At 39.6% G+C, this 19,518-nt stretch overlaps 1 protein-coding gene across 3 annotated transcripts in view; it reads right to left on the bottom strand.

Annotated features, from left to right (window-relative positions):
* Positions 1–726: 726 nt before the first annotated feature.
* The window catches only part of LOC149316996 (exocyst complex component 2), a 105,173-nt gene continuing 86,381 nt past the window's right edge, over positions 727–19,518 (bottom strand). For all 3 annotated transcript variants that reach the window (XM_089516637.1, XM_089516638.1, XM_089516639.1), the window contains exons 24-28: positions 15,899–15,954; positions 15,336–15,458; positions 10,498–10,559; positions 8,914–8,973; positions 727–2,298 (exon numbers count right to left, since the gene is read on the bottom strand). In XM_089516637.1, coding sequence (XP_089372763.1) covers positions 2,205–2,298; positions 8,914–8,973; positions 10,498–10,559; positions 15,336–15,458; positions 15,899–15,954 — 395 coding nt within the window. In that variant the 3' untranslated portion in view covers positions 727–2,204. The remainder of the gene's footprint in view (positions 2,299–8,913; positions 8,974–10,497; positions 10,560–15,335; positions 15,459–15,898; positions 15,955–19,518) is intronic.

Genomic DNA, 19,518 nt, shown 5'->3' with positions numbered 1-19,518 from the left:
AATACACAAGTAATAAACAATGACTATATTTATGTTTGCTCAGACTTTCAGGTAGATTGGCTACATTTATCTACAAGTGTTACTACAATATCAGCCAGTTAAGTGATTTTTCTGGTAAAATTAAAACTCAACCCAATAACTGTAGCATTTTGCCTATAATACACAAGAAATATGTACTTCACAAGAATTTTGGGCTAGCCATTAAAAAAAACTCAATTTGAGAACCATGCCACAGAGACCTTTAAATGAGAAAATGCAATGTATCTTTCCCCTTTTAAGATGGAGCCATGGCTGGATCTCATTTGAATGCTGGTTTGCATCTGGGAACTTTGTTCCTTATGGCACCTACAAGCTTTCAACAGCTTTGTGCTAGGTTTTTTTCTACATTTAAACTGTAGAGAATGTATTAACATGTGAAAACAAAGGACGGTGCTGAGCGAGAGGCCAGGGCGCGGCTACAAAGCCAGACTACTGGAAGCAATGAGAAAACAATGGAATATGTATTTGTTTTGCTTCAAAACCAACACAGAATCCTATGAATGGTCAAAAGCTGGCCAGTGAACTTACCTGAAAAGTTTTTACTTCATAGGAAAACCCTCTTCTCAGACTGCCATTCCATCTAAAAAGTTATGACTGTAGGCATGTACATAAACATCTAATTGGAAAAGATGATCAGGCATAGCTTCAGATTTGGGGAGTCCTGGGCAGATTGCACTCACTGTCCAAGGCACTTACCTGCCACTTCAGGTGGTGCCCCTGTTGTAACTACTAGCACTCGCCAGTGCTTGTGTATAAGCACACTTACCTACTGGTAGCAAAGGTCTAGTACAGGGACCAGAACTGTGCAGACCTCCAGATGTTACTGGACAGCAACAGCCCAGCATTCCTCACTATTGGCTAGGCTGGCTGGGACTACTGAAGTTCAAATTCAACATCTGGAAGGCCACAAAATCCTTGCTCTAAAGGACTGCCACGTGACTTCCCAGATCATTACTAGAGCACATCTAGCACATGGATGCAAAGGGAAGCAGCCAGCTACCCTATTGCGAATGTGTTTACCTGGCAGCAGGGGCTGCTGTTTGGGGCCCCTGAGTTGACACAGCACCAGTGCTGGATAATCCAACCTGGGAGGGCAAGGGAAGTGGCACAGGGTGGGATGGCACGGATGCAAAGCATAAGCCCTGGTGAGATATACTCCCAGATTGCCAGATGGGGTACCATCAGGCTTGGTATCAAAAAAGGCTGTAGCAGCAAAAGCTGTTTGCTTAGAAAATAGTGTGAGTGTGCTTGTGCTATTCCTGGCTCCATGTAACTTTACACTCACTACTTCATGAGGGCACATTTAATGTTTACTAGATGTATATAATTTTGGAAAAGCATTGGTTAGCAATATTTGCAAGGTATCAACATGGTCTGGCATAACAATTGAGCTATAACACAGAAATCTGCTGGCAAATGGTGCATCTAGATGAAACAAAATATATCTATAGGTGAGTGCAGATGACAATCTTGGTATACATGCAGCCAAGGTAAAACAATAATCTGATAGGTAAGAATGTATAATTTCAAAATTTCTGCATCTGGCAAGGATATATAACTCCAATTATCTACATGGGACCAGAATAATGGAGAACAGCAGAGCAGTAAATTTTGTTTAATTATTTGGTAGATTAAAACATACAATCAGTTTTCCAGACAAACACAATATTGGTTGGCTTGTTCCTTCCTTCCTTTCCTCTTCCCTCCCTCAGCAGTCTCTCCAGCCTTGTGAAAATGCTACATTGAGGTTATACAGATCTTGCTAAATGGGGTAAATGATGGTGCCAAGGCCAGGCAGGATTCCTCTGGATTAGGGAGAGATATGTCCTGGGAGCACAGCCCTTCTATTAAAGCCATCCAATCTGAAAAAAGGCCATTTTATATGTTTTCATTACAGAGTCCCAATGAAGAAAACTTCTGTTTGGCAAACCACCTGGCAATGAATCTTACAGCATTTTGGAGTGACAGACTGACAAGTAAACAAGAGATTTTATTTTGGAGTTCTGATTCAAGAGACGGAATTCATACAAATGGAGTAATATAGTTACCTGTCAGCAAGCTGAACAACACTGTAATACAATGGCATACGTAGAACAAATGCAAACATCAAGAATGATGAGATTTATTATTTCCTTTTTGTGAAATAATTACAGTTTAGAGCTGCCTTATGTTTTCACCACAGTGGAAGAAGAAGCTTGAAAGCAGGTAAGCTGCAACTGCATGCTACTCTTGAAAGTGTTCAGAAGCTCTTCAAGCAATCTGTTAAAAAGAATAATATTTTAAAGATGGTTATTGTTTTTTTTTTTAAAGTATATATTTTGGCTATGGGGGGGAATGATAGAAGTAGAAATGGGCTTCATCATGCACCATAAATGTAATATCAGGGTTGTTATATTAGTTTGATGCAGCATAAACAAAAGAAGAATCATGAGGCGCCTTAAAAACTAACACATTTATCACAGCTTAAACTTTCATACTTCCATCTACTCCATGAGATGCATGTTATTCTGAGTTAGAACAGAAGCAACTCTCTTGTGAATTTTTGTTGTTGTTGTGTGCCTTCTGTTTCTGACTTATGATGACCTTAGGGCACTCCTGTTACATAGTCTTCTTGGAAAGAATTGTTCAGAGGCAGTTTGCCTTTGCCTTCCTCTGAGGGTGAAAGAGAGTAATTTGCCCAAGGTCATCCAAAGGGTTTCATGGCTGAGCCAGGGAATTCTTAGTCTCCAGAGTTCAGCATTCAAACACTTGGCTCTCCCTTTGTGAATAGCTACTGTTAATAATGTGCTTATTATTGTCTGTGCTTTCTGAATTTCATTTTACTATAACCTCTTTGTTTACAACACCTTGAACCTCAAATCATTTCTGTCTTATAAATCATGACTATACTTCATTCATTTCATGAAGTGGATTACAGACCACAATAGCCTATGCTATAAGAAATCTGATAATCTTGTACCACCCTAAAAACTCTTTGACATTCACAAAGGTAGTATACATGGAGGTGGCAAGCAATTACAAGCATATTGTCTAAACCTACCCATTACTAAGGGTGCCATATCAGTTTCCTATGGACACACACTTAAAGACTTCTGGTTAAGAATGATTCACAATAAATTCCTTTTAGATGTGTTCAAATAAAATGTCATTATTTCAAAAATCAGATAGATATGTTCTTATGAAGAATATTTGCATACAGAACAGTCTCAGTTGGTTTGAAATATGGGGGAAATGTTCCTTCCCAGATCTGACGTTGTGCCTTGATACTAACTTTGATATGAATCACAATCAATGCTATATAATTTATTATTGAGCGCTGGTGGCCTGTGAGCCAAATTGAAGGGGATGGCCATGCCACCATTTTGGGATCAAGCATATCACTGAGTTTTCAGCCTTCCTAGAATTGTCATTCATGGTAGGCATCATCCTTTCATTCTCAGACTGGCTGAAGGAGCAATCAATAACTACTGGAATATATCCAAGTTTCCACTTCAAAGACAGGACTGGCTGCTATCTTCTTGCAGTATTGCTTTCAGAACAGTTCTTCCAAATGCAACTTGCCTTGATTTGAATTTATCAACTTTATAGTGCCTAACTAACATGGATGGCTCCTTCCATCCATGCTTTACAAAGGTCTTCTAATGATGCAGCTACTCTAAATGCATGCTGTTACCAAAGATTTTTTTTGAATGCCATTTTTTCCTCTAGAAGACAAAAAGGGGGCATTTCTAGGAACTGACTTCCAGCTCTCATTAGCAAAGACTTAGAGACTGGATCAACAGTTAATGACAACTTTTACTTCTCAAATGTACAGAAATTAGATTTGACTGAAAATGATACTTACTCTGAAATCCTCCTAACCAAGGTTATTGCTACCAGAAATACCACTGTGAAAGTTAACAACTTTAATGAAGTCTCTTTATGTGGTTCAATTTTTTTTGTCAAAATATTCATCAAGTTCAGATCCCAAGTTTAGACAAGTTGGAAACGTATGGTGCTTGTAAAGTTGCACCTCTGAGAAACCCTTTTAATGTGAAGGTGAGCTGATAGGGACTTCTCTTTACTGGAAAGTTTTGTTGACAGAGCTGTTACCTATTTTTTTAATGTACTGAGTCTCAGGTCTTTCACTAGTCCATCTTGTAAAAATGCCAGGACCTCTTTTACTTTCATAGTTTCATGCAGTACTGAATTCTCTGAACACAACTTTTGGAAAGCTTTCCAGGCAGCCTCATACATGCACTGGACAGGCTATCTTCCGGAAGCCAAGATTGTACTAAGTAATGATTTCCAATATCCTTATTGAATCAAGTTTCTCAACTCAATCTCCAAGCAGTTAATTTTAACCATTTTGTATTGGGATGGAGTATTGGGCCCTGATGTAATAACTCTGCCACCCGTGGCAGGAAACAGACCCTCCACTGACATGCCTTTCAAAAGATGAAACCATGGCCTGCGAGGCCAAATGTGGAGAGATGAAGACTATTTCTGTTCTTTGCAGTTTTGATGTTTGTAAGAACTCTCTGAACTTTGAGTTATCAGCAATGGTGGAAAGGCATACAGAAGCCCCTCTGGCCATGTTACTGCTAGAACATTGTGACAGTCTGCATTTATATTTCCACCTATTGGGGAAAAACATTTTACTTTGAAATTTTTGCCCAAGGCAAATAAATTCTCCATATGGTATATGTAATCAGTAATAGATCTGACTTGTTTAAACTCCATTCTCCTAGTTATGCTCTATGCCTGCTTTAACAAAATCTGCTTTAAAAATCTGTCAGGTTTAGTGTCCCTTTTAGATAAACTGCTGACTGTGTTTTAGCTGTTTCTCAACCCAACTCAGAATTCTGTTTTCCTTTATCAGCTGCTGATGGCAGCTGGAAAAATATGCCTTCACTGATCTGTTGCCTGTGCATATCTGAACATTCTGATTCTCTATTATTGGTGCGAACCCTAATGCTAGCCAGGAGATTGATACTGAGTGTTCTTTCGAATTCTTTCCATTCTCCCTGTAAAGACTAGCCATTGCAATGTGCTGCTCAGCCATAAAAGCTCACAAATGTTATTACTGTTACTTTCCCTTGTGGAATGAAGGAACTGTCATTGTCCAATACCTTGTTCTTGATTTACCATTTTAAATTTCTCCTTACTTGGAATGGTAATGTCAGGTTGTAATGTAACTTTCTGATTATGGAGCTTTGATGAGGTTTTAAGAAAAATTGTAATGCTCCTGTATGGAACTATCATGATCAGGATATTATCATTCCTAACACTTTTACTAGATGCATTAAATCTATTGCTTTTATTTGTAATAACTCTGATGTCATCTTTTTTTTTTTTAATTCTTACCTCTGAAAGAAATACGCAGCCTTTCACCATGCTCCCAAATGAGTCAGATACCTTGTTGACTATAGGGGGCACCTTTTATGGTTCACCAGCAACTCAGGGTGTTCCAAACAATTCAACCGCTTTCACAGATTTGACTTGGCTTTCACCAAGATGTCATTTATGCAGAAGAACAATCAAATACCCCATTGTCTCAGGTAAACTATTATTGCGATGAACACTGGTGAAAACTGTGGGAGCTGCTGCTAAACCAAATGGAAGGGCCCTGAATTTATAGTGAAGGCTGTTGCAGCCAAATTTCCAGTATATTTGATTCATAGGAATGTGTAAATATGTTTCTTTCAAATCTATCAAACATAAATAGTACCATAGTTCCAAATTACAGGGCTACTGTGGTGTAGTGGTTTGAGCAGTGGACTATGACTTTGGACACCAGGGTTCGAATCCTGGCTCAGCAATGTAAACCCAGTGGGTGACCTTGGCCAGGTCACACTCTCTCAGCCTCAGGGGATGGTAAAGGCAAATCCCCTCTGAAGATAGTGGCTAAGAAAACCCCATGATATCCTTAGAGTCGCCATAAGTTGGAAATGACTTGAAGGCACACTACAACAACAACGTTCCATATTGTCTAAGATAGTTTGCAAGGCTTCCATCTGGAATTTACAGTTTGGAACAAACCCCTTTAAGTATTTTGACCCAGACCCAGTCTGAAACCTCCACTGTGTATGGAAAAAGGGAAAACATTGCATAAATGCCCATGAATCTTTGATTCTGAGGCACATCCTCCATTGCTCCATTTCCAACAAACTACAGATCTTTTGCTGAACTGTCTCTCTTTTTATAATACTTTTTTTGATACTGGCCATATAATTTTTTTGAGGGGGGAGGCCTTTTACCTAATTGAATGTTGTATTCCTATCATTACTTTAAGGACAAGTTTGTCTGGTGTTGTTGAATTCCTCAAAATGAAGTAGTCTTCCTTCCACCAGTTGTCCCTCAAGTCAATATTGAGCTCTTCCACCCCTCTTTGGGTGATCAGCTCCCCTTCTTGCCTTATTTGGGTCCTGATGCCTAAACAGAAACCTTGACTAATTCCACTGAGGTTTGTAGTTTCTGTAGTCTCTTTGTCTCTGAAATGTTCTTTCTCCTCAAATGGAACAGGTTTTGTTCCTAAAATATTTTCTATTCTTTTCTTTTTTGAATTGTTGGTAAAACGTGTTATCTTTTCCTTCTATCAGCATTATTTCTGATGATTTTTCACCAAAGAGTAATTTCCCTTTAAATGGTGTTTTTACTAAATTGGGTCTTGATTTTTAGTCAGCCACCCAATGTTTGAACCATAATGATCTTCTCCCCACTGCCGTTGCCATTATTGATTTAGCTGTGAATACTGTTGCACAGTAACCAGCATCTGCTACATACTGTAACACTTTCTAAATGCACTTATGTCTTCTGAGTTCAAAACATCGTGGACCCACAGCATGACAGCCCTAGCAAAAACTGATGCTGCCACTGAAGCTCTAATAGCTAAAGCTCAAGTCTTGTGCACCTTTCTAAGTGCAACATCTATTCTTTTTTTGTCTATGTCCTGTACTGCTGTGTCTCCTTCTTGAGGGAGCACCAAATTTGAAATTAAGAGGAACCAGGACCCTCAACCAAAGGAACAGACAACTGGTCCATCATTCCCTTTTCATACATACATACTTTTCAATTATAACCAGTATTAAGAGGGGTTTCCTATTCAGAATCAATTAAAATTTTAAACATTTCTGGCAGTAGAATTGAATGCTTTCAGATGGGACTCTATTAGCTCTCTGCTGATCCTTGAAGTCTTTTTGACCTCAATTAAAATCAATGTCGAAAATCTGAAAGTAGTCAGCCCTCCATAACCACAGATTCTTTATCCATTGATTCAACCATGCATGGCTTGAAAATATGTAAATAAAAATTCCCAAAAGCAAATCTTGAGTTTGCTATTTTATATATGGGATATTGAATTATGCTATTATATTTAATGGGACTTTTGCACCCTCTCGCACATGGCGCCATTAGCACCCTCATGCGCACTAATGACATCAGTGTGGCGTGGTGCCATTTGGATGCTGCACTGCGCATACGTCTTCCATTCAAGTATTAACAGGGGCTGACCCTGTTTAGCTTCTAAGATCAGAGGGGATATGGTGTCTTTCAGACATAAAAAAATTCAGCCAATGGATGTACAGTGCTTTTCAACTATCTTTGGTCCGCTAGATGTTATTAGATTTCAGTTCCCAGAAGACTCTGTCAGCACAACCAATGACCTGGGTTTCTAGCAGTGGAAATCCAAAATATTTGAAGAACTAAATATTGTGGAGAAACACTGGATTAGCCAATATGGCTTCAGTTTATGGATGGTTTATACAAATGATGGGGCACTTAATCCCTATTGTCTGGGTTCTATTCAGTACTTACTTTTTCCCTTTGAGTGGATGTTTACTCACTGGTCAGAACAAAGATTGATTAAACATTTTGATGAATATTTCAAACTAGCAGACAATGCCTCTGAGAAGGGCAGTACTGAAGATGAGCCTTTAGATGGGAAGTGTATTTTACATTTTTTTTTTAAAAAAAAGAATTAAGTAGTAAGGGGCAAAGTAAAGTTAAACTCTCAAAACTCTAGGAAGCAGAAGAAAACAATTTTATATTAAAAATGTTGAGTTAGTCTTTAGGCAACCACCACCAATTTCCTCTTGAAAAAAATGTAGCATTTATAGCTGCAGTAAATTCCACAGCTGTATAATCTTTGCCAGGGCCAGCGAGTAAAAAGACATAAACATGTCAGTATCTACTTCCTCAATAACACCCTCCAGAAATGGGTATGAGTATAGCAGCCACACACAGTCAATATTTAATAAGTCAATATTAAATATAATATGTCACTGGCAACATGAACAGGTCTAAATCATTCCATAAATTTGAATTCATTATTTGAAATGCTGCAATGAAGTGTGTGGTGATCTCGCAGATGCAGCAGAGTATATGAGCAAATAACAAGCAGCCCTGAATATAACCCTTCACCACTTGAGCCAGCAAGCGGTATCCAGGAGGAAACTCAACAGGGTATTTTGTGTGCCAAACTGCTGTTGATGCAGCTGGAAACAACCCAGATCCAAAAGTTACATCTGGAAATGTAAGCTTGCTGAACTTCCAGCATCAAAAGGAGATTGGGGCTGGGGTGACAGTGTGGTGAAGTGGATAGCATGTTTTATTCAGATGTGGGAAACCGAAGGTCATTTCTCTGCTTACCTGTGGAACTGCTTGTGTGGTTTTGCACAAAGTCAGCAGCTCTTAACCTAATCTATTGCACAAAATTCTTGGAAAGATAAACAGTGTAAGAACCATAGAGAATGTGCATGTATATTGAAAAGTGTCATAACCAATAACCACCACCAGGTTTGCCAAAAATATGAAATGTTTCTAACATCAATGGTTGTTTTAACTACTATTCTGTTCACAGAACACACCTTCTAAATAAAAAGAAAGCAAACTTACTTTTTATCTCCACCACTTGATAGCTGAGGCAAGGCTTCTAGAGCTTGCTTAAAGCTTGAGCTGTAACATTAAAAACATAATTAGCCTACACAATTTTCACAAAGATCTTCTGAATTCCAACCTCTCTTTCAGTGCAGATATATTTCTCAATTATGTAGGCTCTGAAAGTTTGCCAATTCTTACAATAATAAAATTTAACTTCAAAAATTAACACAGAGTAGAAAAATGCTACATAGACAGTATTCTGTGTACTGTATTTGTGCATGTGTATGTGTATATACTGCAGAATTAATGCAGTTTGACCTCACTTTAACTGTCATGGCTCCATCTGATGGAATCCTGGGATTTGTAGCTTTTGTGGCAGCAGAGCTTTCTGATAGAGAAGACTAGGTATCTCACAAAACAACAAATCCCATAATTCCACAGTACTGAGCCCGGCACTTAAAGCAGTGTCAAAGCAGTGTAGATGCAGCCATACACCTGCATTTTACTCCAAGAACTGTAAGCTCTAATCAACTAATGTGATCATTTTAATCTGTTATTTTGATTATAAATCTTATCAAATACAAGTAGAGGAGTTCCCTTCCTTGGAGGTCTTTAAACAGAGGCTGGATGGTCATCTGTCGGGGATGCTTTGATTGAGCTTTCCTGCATGGCAGGGGGTTGGACTGGATGGGCCTTGCGGTCTCTTCCAACTCTATGATTCTAATGTGTCAAAAGCAAAACTTGTTAAAGAATCCACTACTATGGGTTTCCATGGCCAAGCTGGGATTAAAACTCTGGTCTCTTAGGCGCGTTACAGACCATCGAATTGCGGCGGTCTGCTGCTGCTGCCGGTTGCTTTGTCCGGGAACCACAGCAGCCAAACAGCGCGGTTCCCGGATGCAGCAAAGAAGGAGTGCGAAAATCGCACTCCTTCGTGCAGCCTGGAAGAGACGCCGCGAGGCGCTAGTCGCGCACTCGCGGCGTCACTTCCGCCGCACGACGTGCGGACATAGAGCGTCCGTTACGTCAAGATGGTGGCGGCCGTGTGGAACAGCCGCTGCCATTTGTTACCGACTCAGTCCGTGCTAGGGTTAGGGGCATCTGGAAGAGACGCCCCTTTCTAACCCTAGCACGGACTGAGTCCGTCCTAGGGTGCCCGTTTGTAACGGGCCTTAGTATCCTAGTCCAACACTCAAACCACTATACCACAGTGGTCCTCTTCCACAGCTATCCTACAGCAATAAAAATATAATAATAATAATAATAAAAAGAAATGACAGGATCATCTCAACCTTAAAGGCTCCTCTTCCTTGACCAGGGTTGGGAAGAGAAATATAAGTGACTGATTGGGAGCCCTTTTATTGGGAATGTTCATAAACCTGTTTTTTGTCTAGTGAAATGGGCCTACCTGGCCTGGGAGAACCTCTCCTACTGTATGACACCACTGCTTCAAGGACTACAAATGTACATTACCCAGTACAAAACACATTTGCAGTTGCCAGACTATCCTATTCTAATGAGAATACCATGTTTTTACTTTTGTGCATATTAACTGAATTCATAAATTGTTAATGGACACTGTAAGTCATCTTTACTCACTTGCTCTCAGATGTAAGGAACACAGCCACAGCATCACTCAGAGCGCAAATTTCAAGCCGGGCCTGGAAGACAGAAACGACCAAATATAATGAAAATGTATTTCATAGCTTCAAGTTTTGTTCTCAAAAGGCTCTGAGTCTCCCTTCACATGCAAAGTATAGCTGGTGCTCAGACAGCATCAAAGCAGTAAGACCTTAACTGCTGAAAATTTGTTTCCTGTGTTGGAAACAACAGCCACAAAACAGCTGCAAGGTCAATTATAGTTTTGGGAAGTTCAGGAAGTAATTAAATAATATCTGATTATTAGGAAACATTTTATTCACTTATTTATTTATTTAAATATTAAACATATATTCTTGAAGTTATACATTCTTGAAGTTCTTTCTTGACCTGTAAAACAAATGCTTTGAAAAATATTTGCACTTAATATATATATATTTAAAAAAACAAAAACAAAGAGGCACTAGCTTCTTAACATACAATCTTACCAAAGAGGAAGGAAGTGCAAGAGGGGTGAAATCTGTCAATACGCTTTTTGTTCTTTTATTTTGCTGCTCCTGCACAGTAGCCACAAGACTCTTTTATCCACCCCCATCCCCTTAAAGGATTTGTTATTTTTCAAGTGAATGACTTTAAGGGTTACTGCAACAATATTTGCAGACACCCACTTTTTTACTCACTTTACTCTTATTGCATGCTGTTGTAGCTGTCCAATGCAAAATCAAATTCAAAGACTAGGTATATCCCAGAATGCTTTCTTTGATAAATCCTGCCTTTGAACAGAATATTGAACATATTATGAGAGGCTTTCCTCAGTCCAATGAAACCCTACACTCCTATCACAGATGGTTGTTAGGGATTTGCAAGAGAGACTTACATTGTGTGTGTGCGTGCACACCATCAAATCAGATGCTAATTTATGGTGACCCCATTCATTTCCTAGAATTTTCTTAGGCAAGGAATACTCAGATGTGGTTTTGCCAATTCCTTCATCTAAATATAGCCTACAGCACCTGGTATTCATTGGTGGTCTCCCATCCAGGTAATAACCAGGGCTGACCCTGCTTAGCTTCTAAAATCAGATGGGATTTGAAGTCTTTGAGGTATTTAGGCCCCTAAGTAAATACAAATTATGGATCTCCAGAGTGGCTTCAAGACATTTCCATAGATTTAAAATGTTAGACTATCAAGTAGTTGCTTCTAGACTATGCAATACTGTTGTTCCGGTACAGTATCTGAAAATCCAGATCAAGACCTTCACAACGTGGAAGTAGGCAGGGGCCAAAATCAAAATCACCAAACTTCTTCGGGTTGCAGGTAGGTGTTAATTAATTATTATAATGAATTAATATTAATTACTAATTCCTTATTAATAATTAATATTATTACTATTAATTCCATCCTCCTCCTCCTCCTCCACCCTGCTCTTTCTCGAGAAGGCCAAGCAGCGGAGGAGTCTTGAGCAGGATGATCAAACGTCATAACCAGAATAGAGGACAGAACACTACAAAATGTAGGACATTTAAGAAATATATATATATATATATATATATGTATGTATGTATGTATGTATAAGCTAGAAAACTGAATAATGGTAATAGCATATGGGCCATTTACTTTTTAAAAAATAGTCCAGATTTAAATGCTACTTTAAAATGTCTTTCCATCTCCCAGCTATGAAATGTTTTGGGGGGGAGGGGGATGAGAAAGTATTGAGAGGGAGGGACAGCAAACATATTAGGTGATGTATTCCGGGGTTTGCAGCCAAGTCACACACTCTCAGCCTCAGAGGACTGCAAATCCCCTCTAGGTGTTTTCAGCCAGCAGATCAAAGTCTTTGGGAAGCAGAGGAGCTAAGCCACCACCTTTAGCTCCTCCTTTACTCTTTGTGGTGTGTGTGTGTTCCCTTTGCAAATTCAGGCAGCCAAATCTGTGAACGTTTTCATGCACCTCCTCCTTCCAGGGGGTCATCAACTGAGAAGCCTCAGGCTTCCCCTGCTTCCCCCACGTGCACACAAAGACATGAACATGCACCCCCCAAAGCATGATCCTTTACATCCCCCCGCACCCAAAAAACAAAAGCAGGCTAAGCTTGGTTTCCTTGGGGGATCCCTACTACCCCCCCCCCCCCCCGGCCACAGATGCCCCAGATGGTTGACAGCTCCTTCTCTGAGGCCAAAAGTCCTTCAGGAATGAAGGGAGGGAAGGTATGGAGAGTCAGTAGGGACTTAGGCCCATTTGCCTCCACCTCCCTCCCTCCCTCCAATGGGCAGAGAGAAGTGCCTTCTCCTCACTGTGCTATCATGACCCCACTTTAAAAACAACAAACAAACAGCTTCATTTATATACTGCTTCATACATGAACTAACAGTGTCTAAGTGGTTTACAACTGTAAGCTAATTGCCCCCAACAATCTGGGTACTCATTTTAGCGACCTTGGAAGAATGCAAGCCTGAGTCAAGCTTGAGCCCTTTCACTGGTATTGAACCTGCAACCTTATGGTTTTGAGTGAGTGGATGCAGTACAGGCATTTAACCACTGCGCCACCAGGGCTCCTGACTCTTTAATGCCTTGACCGTATGGCACAGAATCTTCTGCTTTGGTAATCAGGTTTTGTTATTTGCCTTCCAGTCAATGGAGGTGAATTGAAGTCTTCCAGATCCTTGGGAGCCATGCAAAATCGCTTGCAGGGCTGCATGAGGCCCATGGGCCGTATGTTGTGCAGGCCTGATGTAGACCCAATAAAGTTTGCTGAATCATTTGATTCTCAGGGCTGTCTGGACAAGAGATTGGTGGGAGCATGTCCCTGCAACAGCAACAGCACACATAGGAATGCAAGCTGATTTATACTAATAGTAACTGCCTTTCACACCTTAGGTGACTACTCTAGTGGTGACAGTTGCAAAAGATCAACTAGACAAATCATTCTTTTTTTTTCTTTTTTGCCCAGTTCTCTTCCCAGAGAAAATGCTACTGCAAAAGGAATTCATATTCTGTCTCAGGGATGGAAGCTGTTTTGTCCTCAGATGATGCTGGACTGCAACACTCATTATCCATCATCACTAGCTATGCAGTCTAGGGATGACGGGAGGTGCTATCCAACAACTGGAGAGTCACATGTTCCCTACCTTAGCACCAGTGGGAGGGTAGAATGTCAGAGGAGTCTTCTTCAGCTTAATGGTGCTCTCTAGACTGTGATATACTACCATTCTCTTTATCATTAGCCAGTGTAGTCATCAGTTGCTGCTGCTGTTAACTGCAGTCAAATCGACTTTGACCTATGGTGACTCTATGAATGAGAGACCTCCAAGTCATGTTATCCTTAACAGCCCTCTCAGGTCTTGCAAACTCAAGGTCATGGTTTACTTGATTGACTATACCAGGGGTAGGCAAGCTGCGGCCCGCGGGCCGGATGCGGCCCGGCGAGGCCTTGGGACCGGCCCCAGCCCAGTCCTGCCACTGATTGCTGCTGGGGCCTTTGGGGGGCAATTGTCTATAGAAGCCTCAGAAACATGCATTTATATTAACATTTTTTAAAAAATCAGCAAATTTTTTCGCGTGTCCTCCATTTTTTTTTAAAACGTGTCTTCCATTTGAAAATTGTGTCCTACATTTGTCCTGGTTTATTTATATATTTAATTTTTTAAAAAATTATTTAATTATTTATTTTTTGGCTTCGCCCCCCCCCCCCCCCCAGTTGTCTGAGGGACAGCAACCCGGCCCCCGGCTCAAAAAGATTGCCTACCCCTGGACTATACATATCTGTAATATGGTCTTCCTCTTTTCTTATACTGTCTTCTACCTTACCAAGCATTACTGTCTTTTCTAGTGAGTCTTGGCTTCTAGGGAGAGTTTAAGTTTGATTTTATCTAGGACCCATTTATTTGTCTTTTTAGTAGTCTTTTCCAGCACCACATCTCAAATAAATTGATCTAGCTTCCACAGTCATACACAGAAATTCGAAATATCATGGCATGAATAACTGTAATTTTAGCATTCAATGCTATATCTTTACACTTCAGAATCTTCCTTCATAGCTGCCCTTCCAAGTCCTAGCCTTCTACTGATTTCTTGACTGCAGTCTCCCTTCTGATTAATGACTGGGCCAAGGTACATACAACATCTTGAACTATTTTAGCGTCTTCATTGCCTGCTTTAAAATTATGCAAATCATCTGTGGTCATTTCCCCCCTTAATATAAACCTTCCTTTGCCATTCCAAGTCAGTTGGAAATCATTCCATTTCTCCATATTTTATATCCTGAGTGCAGGTTATGCATCAGGACAATCAAATGATATGGCACACCCATTTTTAAAGAGTGATCCATGGTTTTTAATGATGTACATAGTCAAAGGTTTTGCTATCATCTATAAAGCTCAAATGATTTTCTTTTGAAGTTCTTTGGTGTGCTGCATTATCTAATGTATGTTTGCATTATGACCTCTAATGCTTTCTCCTTTCCTGAACCCAGCTTTACAAATGTCCGATTCAAAAATGCCTCTATATCATTACTTCAGCATGAATCCTACCTATAACTATTTCTGCACCAATATGCTTGTTGTAGGTTTCTGGAGTGTATTTGTGTAGTGTGATCTATCTACAAACTCATCTAGTTTACCTACAAACTTGTGTTGTTTACGCAAGACTGCCATGGCATCCAACAAAGAATTCTTGGAACTGTTGTTTGGTAATAGTGCAGGGATGCTATTAAATGCATAAATCCACACACAGAATCACACTTCTAAGGATTCCATGGAGTGAAGGAATAATTTTTAAACTAACAAGGACCAGAGATATAATTTCTTTCTTCAGCCACAGTATTTCCAGATCTCAGCTACCTGTAAGGCACCGTTTCTACTGAAAGATGAAACACACTGCATTAGCCTGTTCAGTTCTTCAGCAACTGCTTCCACAATTCTTGACAGCACTCGGGGCACAAGTTCTTTTGAGACGGTGAACACCTGCAGATTTCAAATTGAAATAATGACATTTAGCATCCCAAATTTATTTTTCCCCCAAAGAGCATTATCAAGAAAAAAAAAGTCTTCCCATCTCTAGTTCACGCAGACTATCAGTCACCCCCAAAGGCTGTACAAATAGGTAAAACAAGCAGGGACCTACAGTAACTTGTATTCCATTCTAAGCAGTCCTTTTCACTCTACATCCCTCTCTCACTGTTCTTCTCTCAATGAAAGACTCTATGCTGCTGCTAGCACAGCAGCATCACAGAATCCTGAGCATTTCAAGTCACACTGGAGTCACAACCCACCACCAAACTGTCTAGCCTATTTCTTGAAATTGTTTTTAGTACTGAAAGAGGTTTACTTTTCTTGAAGAGCAAAGTTTCAATTTCATCAATATGTTCTAGGTACTAAGTGTGGATAATCTGAAATTGCCTCACCTCAGCATGTACAGCAATGATGTGCACTAAGGCTTCTTTCAGATAGTTTCTAACACCTGTAATTAAACATATGCACATAAAACAGAAGGTCATTTCCATTTGCTTGTCCTGAAAGACAGATTGTATTACTGGGCATAATTACTTGTGCCATGCTGGCCTCTCATTCCTTGACATAAGTAGTTTTGACTTGGGTACCAGAATATAGAAAGTGAAAACTTCTCCCAACCACACTACCACAATCTATTTCCTTTTTGAAAGCAAAATGGAGAAAAGTACATTTCCTTAAAGCAAAAGGTTAAAGAAGCCAGACGTTCCTAGTCTGGCATCCTTTTCTTCCTTCTTTAGAAGAGTACGGTTTAGGTTTGTTGGTGGTTTGTGGGGTTTTTGCAATCCCTTAACCAATGGAAACAACTTTCCTCCAGTGAACAAGGTACAGTTACATTAAATCACAGCTAACTTAACGAGGGATAAAACATTTACAGTGTAACTGCAACTTTACACTGATATTACTAAATGGCAAAAGAGGGATATCAGGAGATTCCCGTGCTAGCTTATGTTGTGCCTTGTCTTGTTGCTCTTTTATTGGTGGTGAGGGGAAAAAAGGTGGATGGGAGAAGAAAGTGTTTGTGCCAGTGGATGGTAGCTTTCAGATTTTATTCTTAAACAAAAAGGTGCTTAAAAGCATCTATTTTAATTACTATTGAAAACAAGAAAGTAAAGATTTTTTTTAAAGAGCTGAATATACAACACAAGCAGAAAGTCTGCATTGGAACTTGGAAATGGGGTAATTGTTGCCTGAGCCTCACAAAGGCTGCATGTGGCCCCCTGCAAAAATGTGTAGCCCTTGCTGCTGAAATTTAGCAGTGGCAAAAATGAAATGTACATTTTGTTTTTTTGTTTGCCACCATGGTGCCAACATTTGGTATAGCAGTGATATAGTCTCAGTGGACAAAATCTGGCTTTCAGGCTCATGGAGGTTACCCAGCCCTGATGTAAACAATTCTGGGCTGGAGAGCAATGGTCAGAGAGACTCTGCATACAGTTTCTTTTATTCCACAAGGGACTGCCACTAGAGGAAAAGACTACAACCCCCTATGAGTGTATGCTTTTTGTTCTCAGATCGAGGGATCTGGCTCTTAACCAAACAATTCCAAATCATTATTACCTACATGTTTACACACTATTCATAATATTTTAAAAAATATAAACACTGCTTAGGAAGGTAAAGAGAAGATATCTATATTCTTTACAAAGAGAAATAAACCTGGAAAGCAGATTTTCCCTATAAGCTTTTATTAGACCTATAAATATGCAGCACATAAATGATTCCATCACAGCTGAAAAAATGGCTGCCAGAACTGTTTTCTTAATAGACAAAAGCAGGAGCGGGTGAAGTGCAACCTGGGCCTGCATGCAGTCCACCAGACCCAAAAGTGCCCCCCCCCCCCCAGTCACTAAAGGTTCATCTGCAAGACACATAGGACTCCATAACACTATTTAAAAGTTTTATAAAAACATTTTGTAATAATTTCTAAAAAATTAGTACACTGGTCTTAGATGAGCACTCTCAAGCATTAGGGCTACGGTGAAGGCTGCTCTGATATCTGACCTCTTGAATATGGGTGTTCTCAAGCATTGATTCCTTCACTGCTGTCAGAAATCTGCTAAAGGGTGCAGGAAGTATAGGAGAGATGGGGCATCTTTAGCTCTCCAGTTAGAAGGTATAGAATAGTCACATATTTCCTTACTCTTCATAAGAAAGTATGTCTTGATGACAAACTGACCCACCCCACTGGGAAAAAACCTATCAATTGCTATAAGATGTTTTGTCTTAAGAGCAGGGGAGGAAGTTGCACCAAAATATATTTTCTTGCACGAAAAAAACTCAGTACTTTATGAAAAAGAGAGCATTGTTTTTATACAAAATACATTTTTTCTGTACAAACTACCATATATACTTGACTATACGTCGACCTCATGTATAAGTTGAGGATTGGTTTGGGGGCCAAAATTATGGATTTTAATATGACCTGTAGATAGGTTGAGGGTAAAACCTAGGGGCAAGTAAGAAAGGATTTAAAGGATGAAGGAAAGGGAAACAATGCCAAAGAACTTACAAAATTTCAGCAGGCATAACTGTGTGTGCTCACACCAAAGGCTGGATGGATGGAGGTAGGGGGTATGTTTCCAGTGCTTTCAGAACAGATTATGCTCTTGCCTTTCATCAGGGGATGGTTCCTTTTTAAATAAGGGATGAAGTACAGTACTTACGTTGGCCTATGAATAAGTCAACACAGGTTTTCTGGTCAATTTTTTGACTAAAATTTCTAGACTTATATGTATGATATATACAGTACAATTTTTTGGGACAAGTAACTATTTTTTTAAAAGTCCCAAAATTTGGATAATATTGGAATAGGCACACACAAAAAATACAGTACTGTACAGAGGACACTTCTGAAATATTTTTGTTCTTATTTATGAGAACAATGTGAGCAAAGATTTATACATTCCTACTTTCTAGATGTTTTGAATTGCCCTCCTTTACCATCTGTCCTGCTGGGTAAGACTGACAGTGTCTGCTGGCTAAAAGACTTGGATGAACAAAGGTTCTCCATCCCTGAAATACAGAATAAATGTTCCCTCAGAGAACTTCAGAGAAAGACATGACTCACTAGAAAAGAGAGTAATACTATTTTAATGCAGCACTTTTGTATGTTTTTAATTGTACTGTTCTTTTAAATTGTAAGCCATCCTGAGTCCCAGTTTTGGCAAAAAAGTGGGTTACTACTACTACTACTACTACTACTGATGGTGTTGCTTGGTAAAGTACAAGGCAGTAGGAAAAGAGGAAGACTGTATTACAGATGGATAGACTGAGCCAAGTAAGCCATGGTGCTGAATCTGCAAGAGCTGAGCAGGGCTGTTGGTGAATGGGTAACTTAGAGGTCTCTAATTCATGAGTTGTCCATAAGTCAAAGTTGACTTGATGACAATTAACAACATCAGAACAGAGAACCCATTACTACTTTTCAAGGAAAGCTTGGAACATCATATTTACACTAATGAAGAATCAATAAATGTGTAAAAATCATAAAACGCCCTTCACGGAATAGATGTAGAAGCAAAAGACATTTGCCAAAACCCATGTAATTTATGGAGGTACTTTAAGATTTTAATCAAATGGGTGGTTAGGACATGGAAAAGAAACACTCTCTAAAGTTTTGGGTTATCCACTGTGCTCTGAACAGCAGAAATGGATTATTGGGTGAGATGGATTCATGCCACCAGGCCAATTAAAGTTTCTCTTATAGTCTTATCCTAAGCACAGAACTATTTGAACACATCTGAAGGTGTCAGAACTTTTTGCTCCAAGTATTCCAGCAAATTACCACCTCTAAATTCTAAAATATATCTAACAAAAAGCTGGAATGCCTTCAAAGAGGGGATGAACTCAACCACTCACCCAGCTCAAATATACAGAGCACAAAGTGAAGTAAATGTTGCCAAGAAAGCCGGAAAGGAAGAATATTTTCAACCCAATTTCCCTCTACATTAAACTCTCGGAGGTTTGCCCTGTCTTGATATGATGAACAATTCTGGCTATTCAATCAGGAAGT

Source organism: Sceloporus occidentalis, unplaced genomic scaffold (assembly GCF_023333645.1).
Source record: "Sceloporus occidentalis isolate IW3139 unplaced genomic scaffold, rSceOcc1.0.p SCAF_3, whole genome shotgun sequence".
Classification (NCBI taxonomy): domain Eukaryota; kingdom Metazoa; phylum Chordata; class Lepidosauria; order Squamata; family Phrynosomatidae; genus Sceloporus; species Sceloporus occidentalis.
This window is presented reverse-complemented; position numbering and strand designations above follow the sequence as displayed.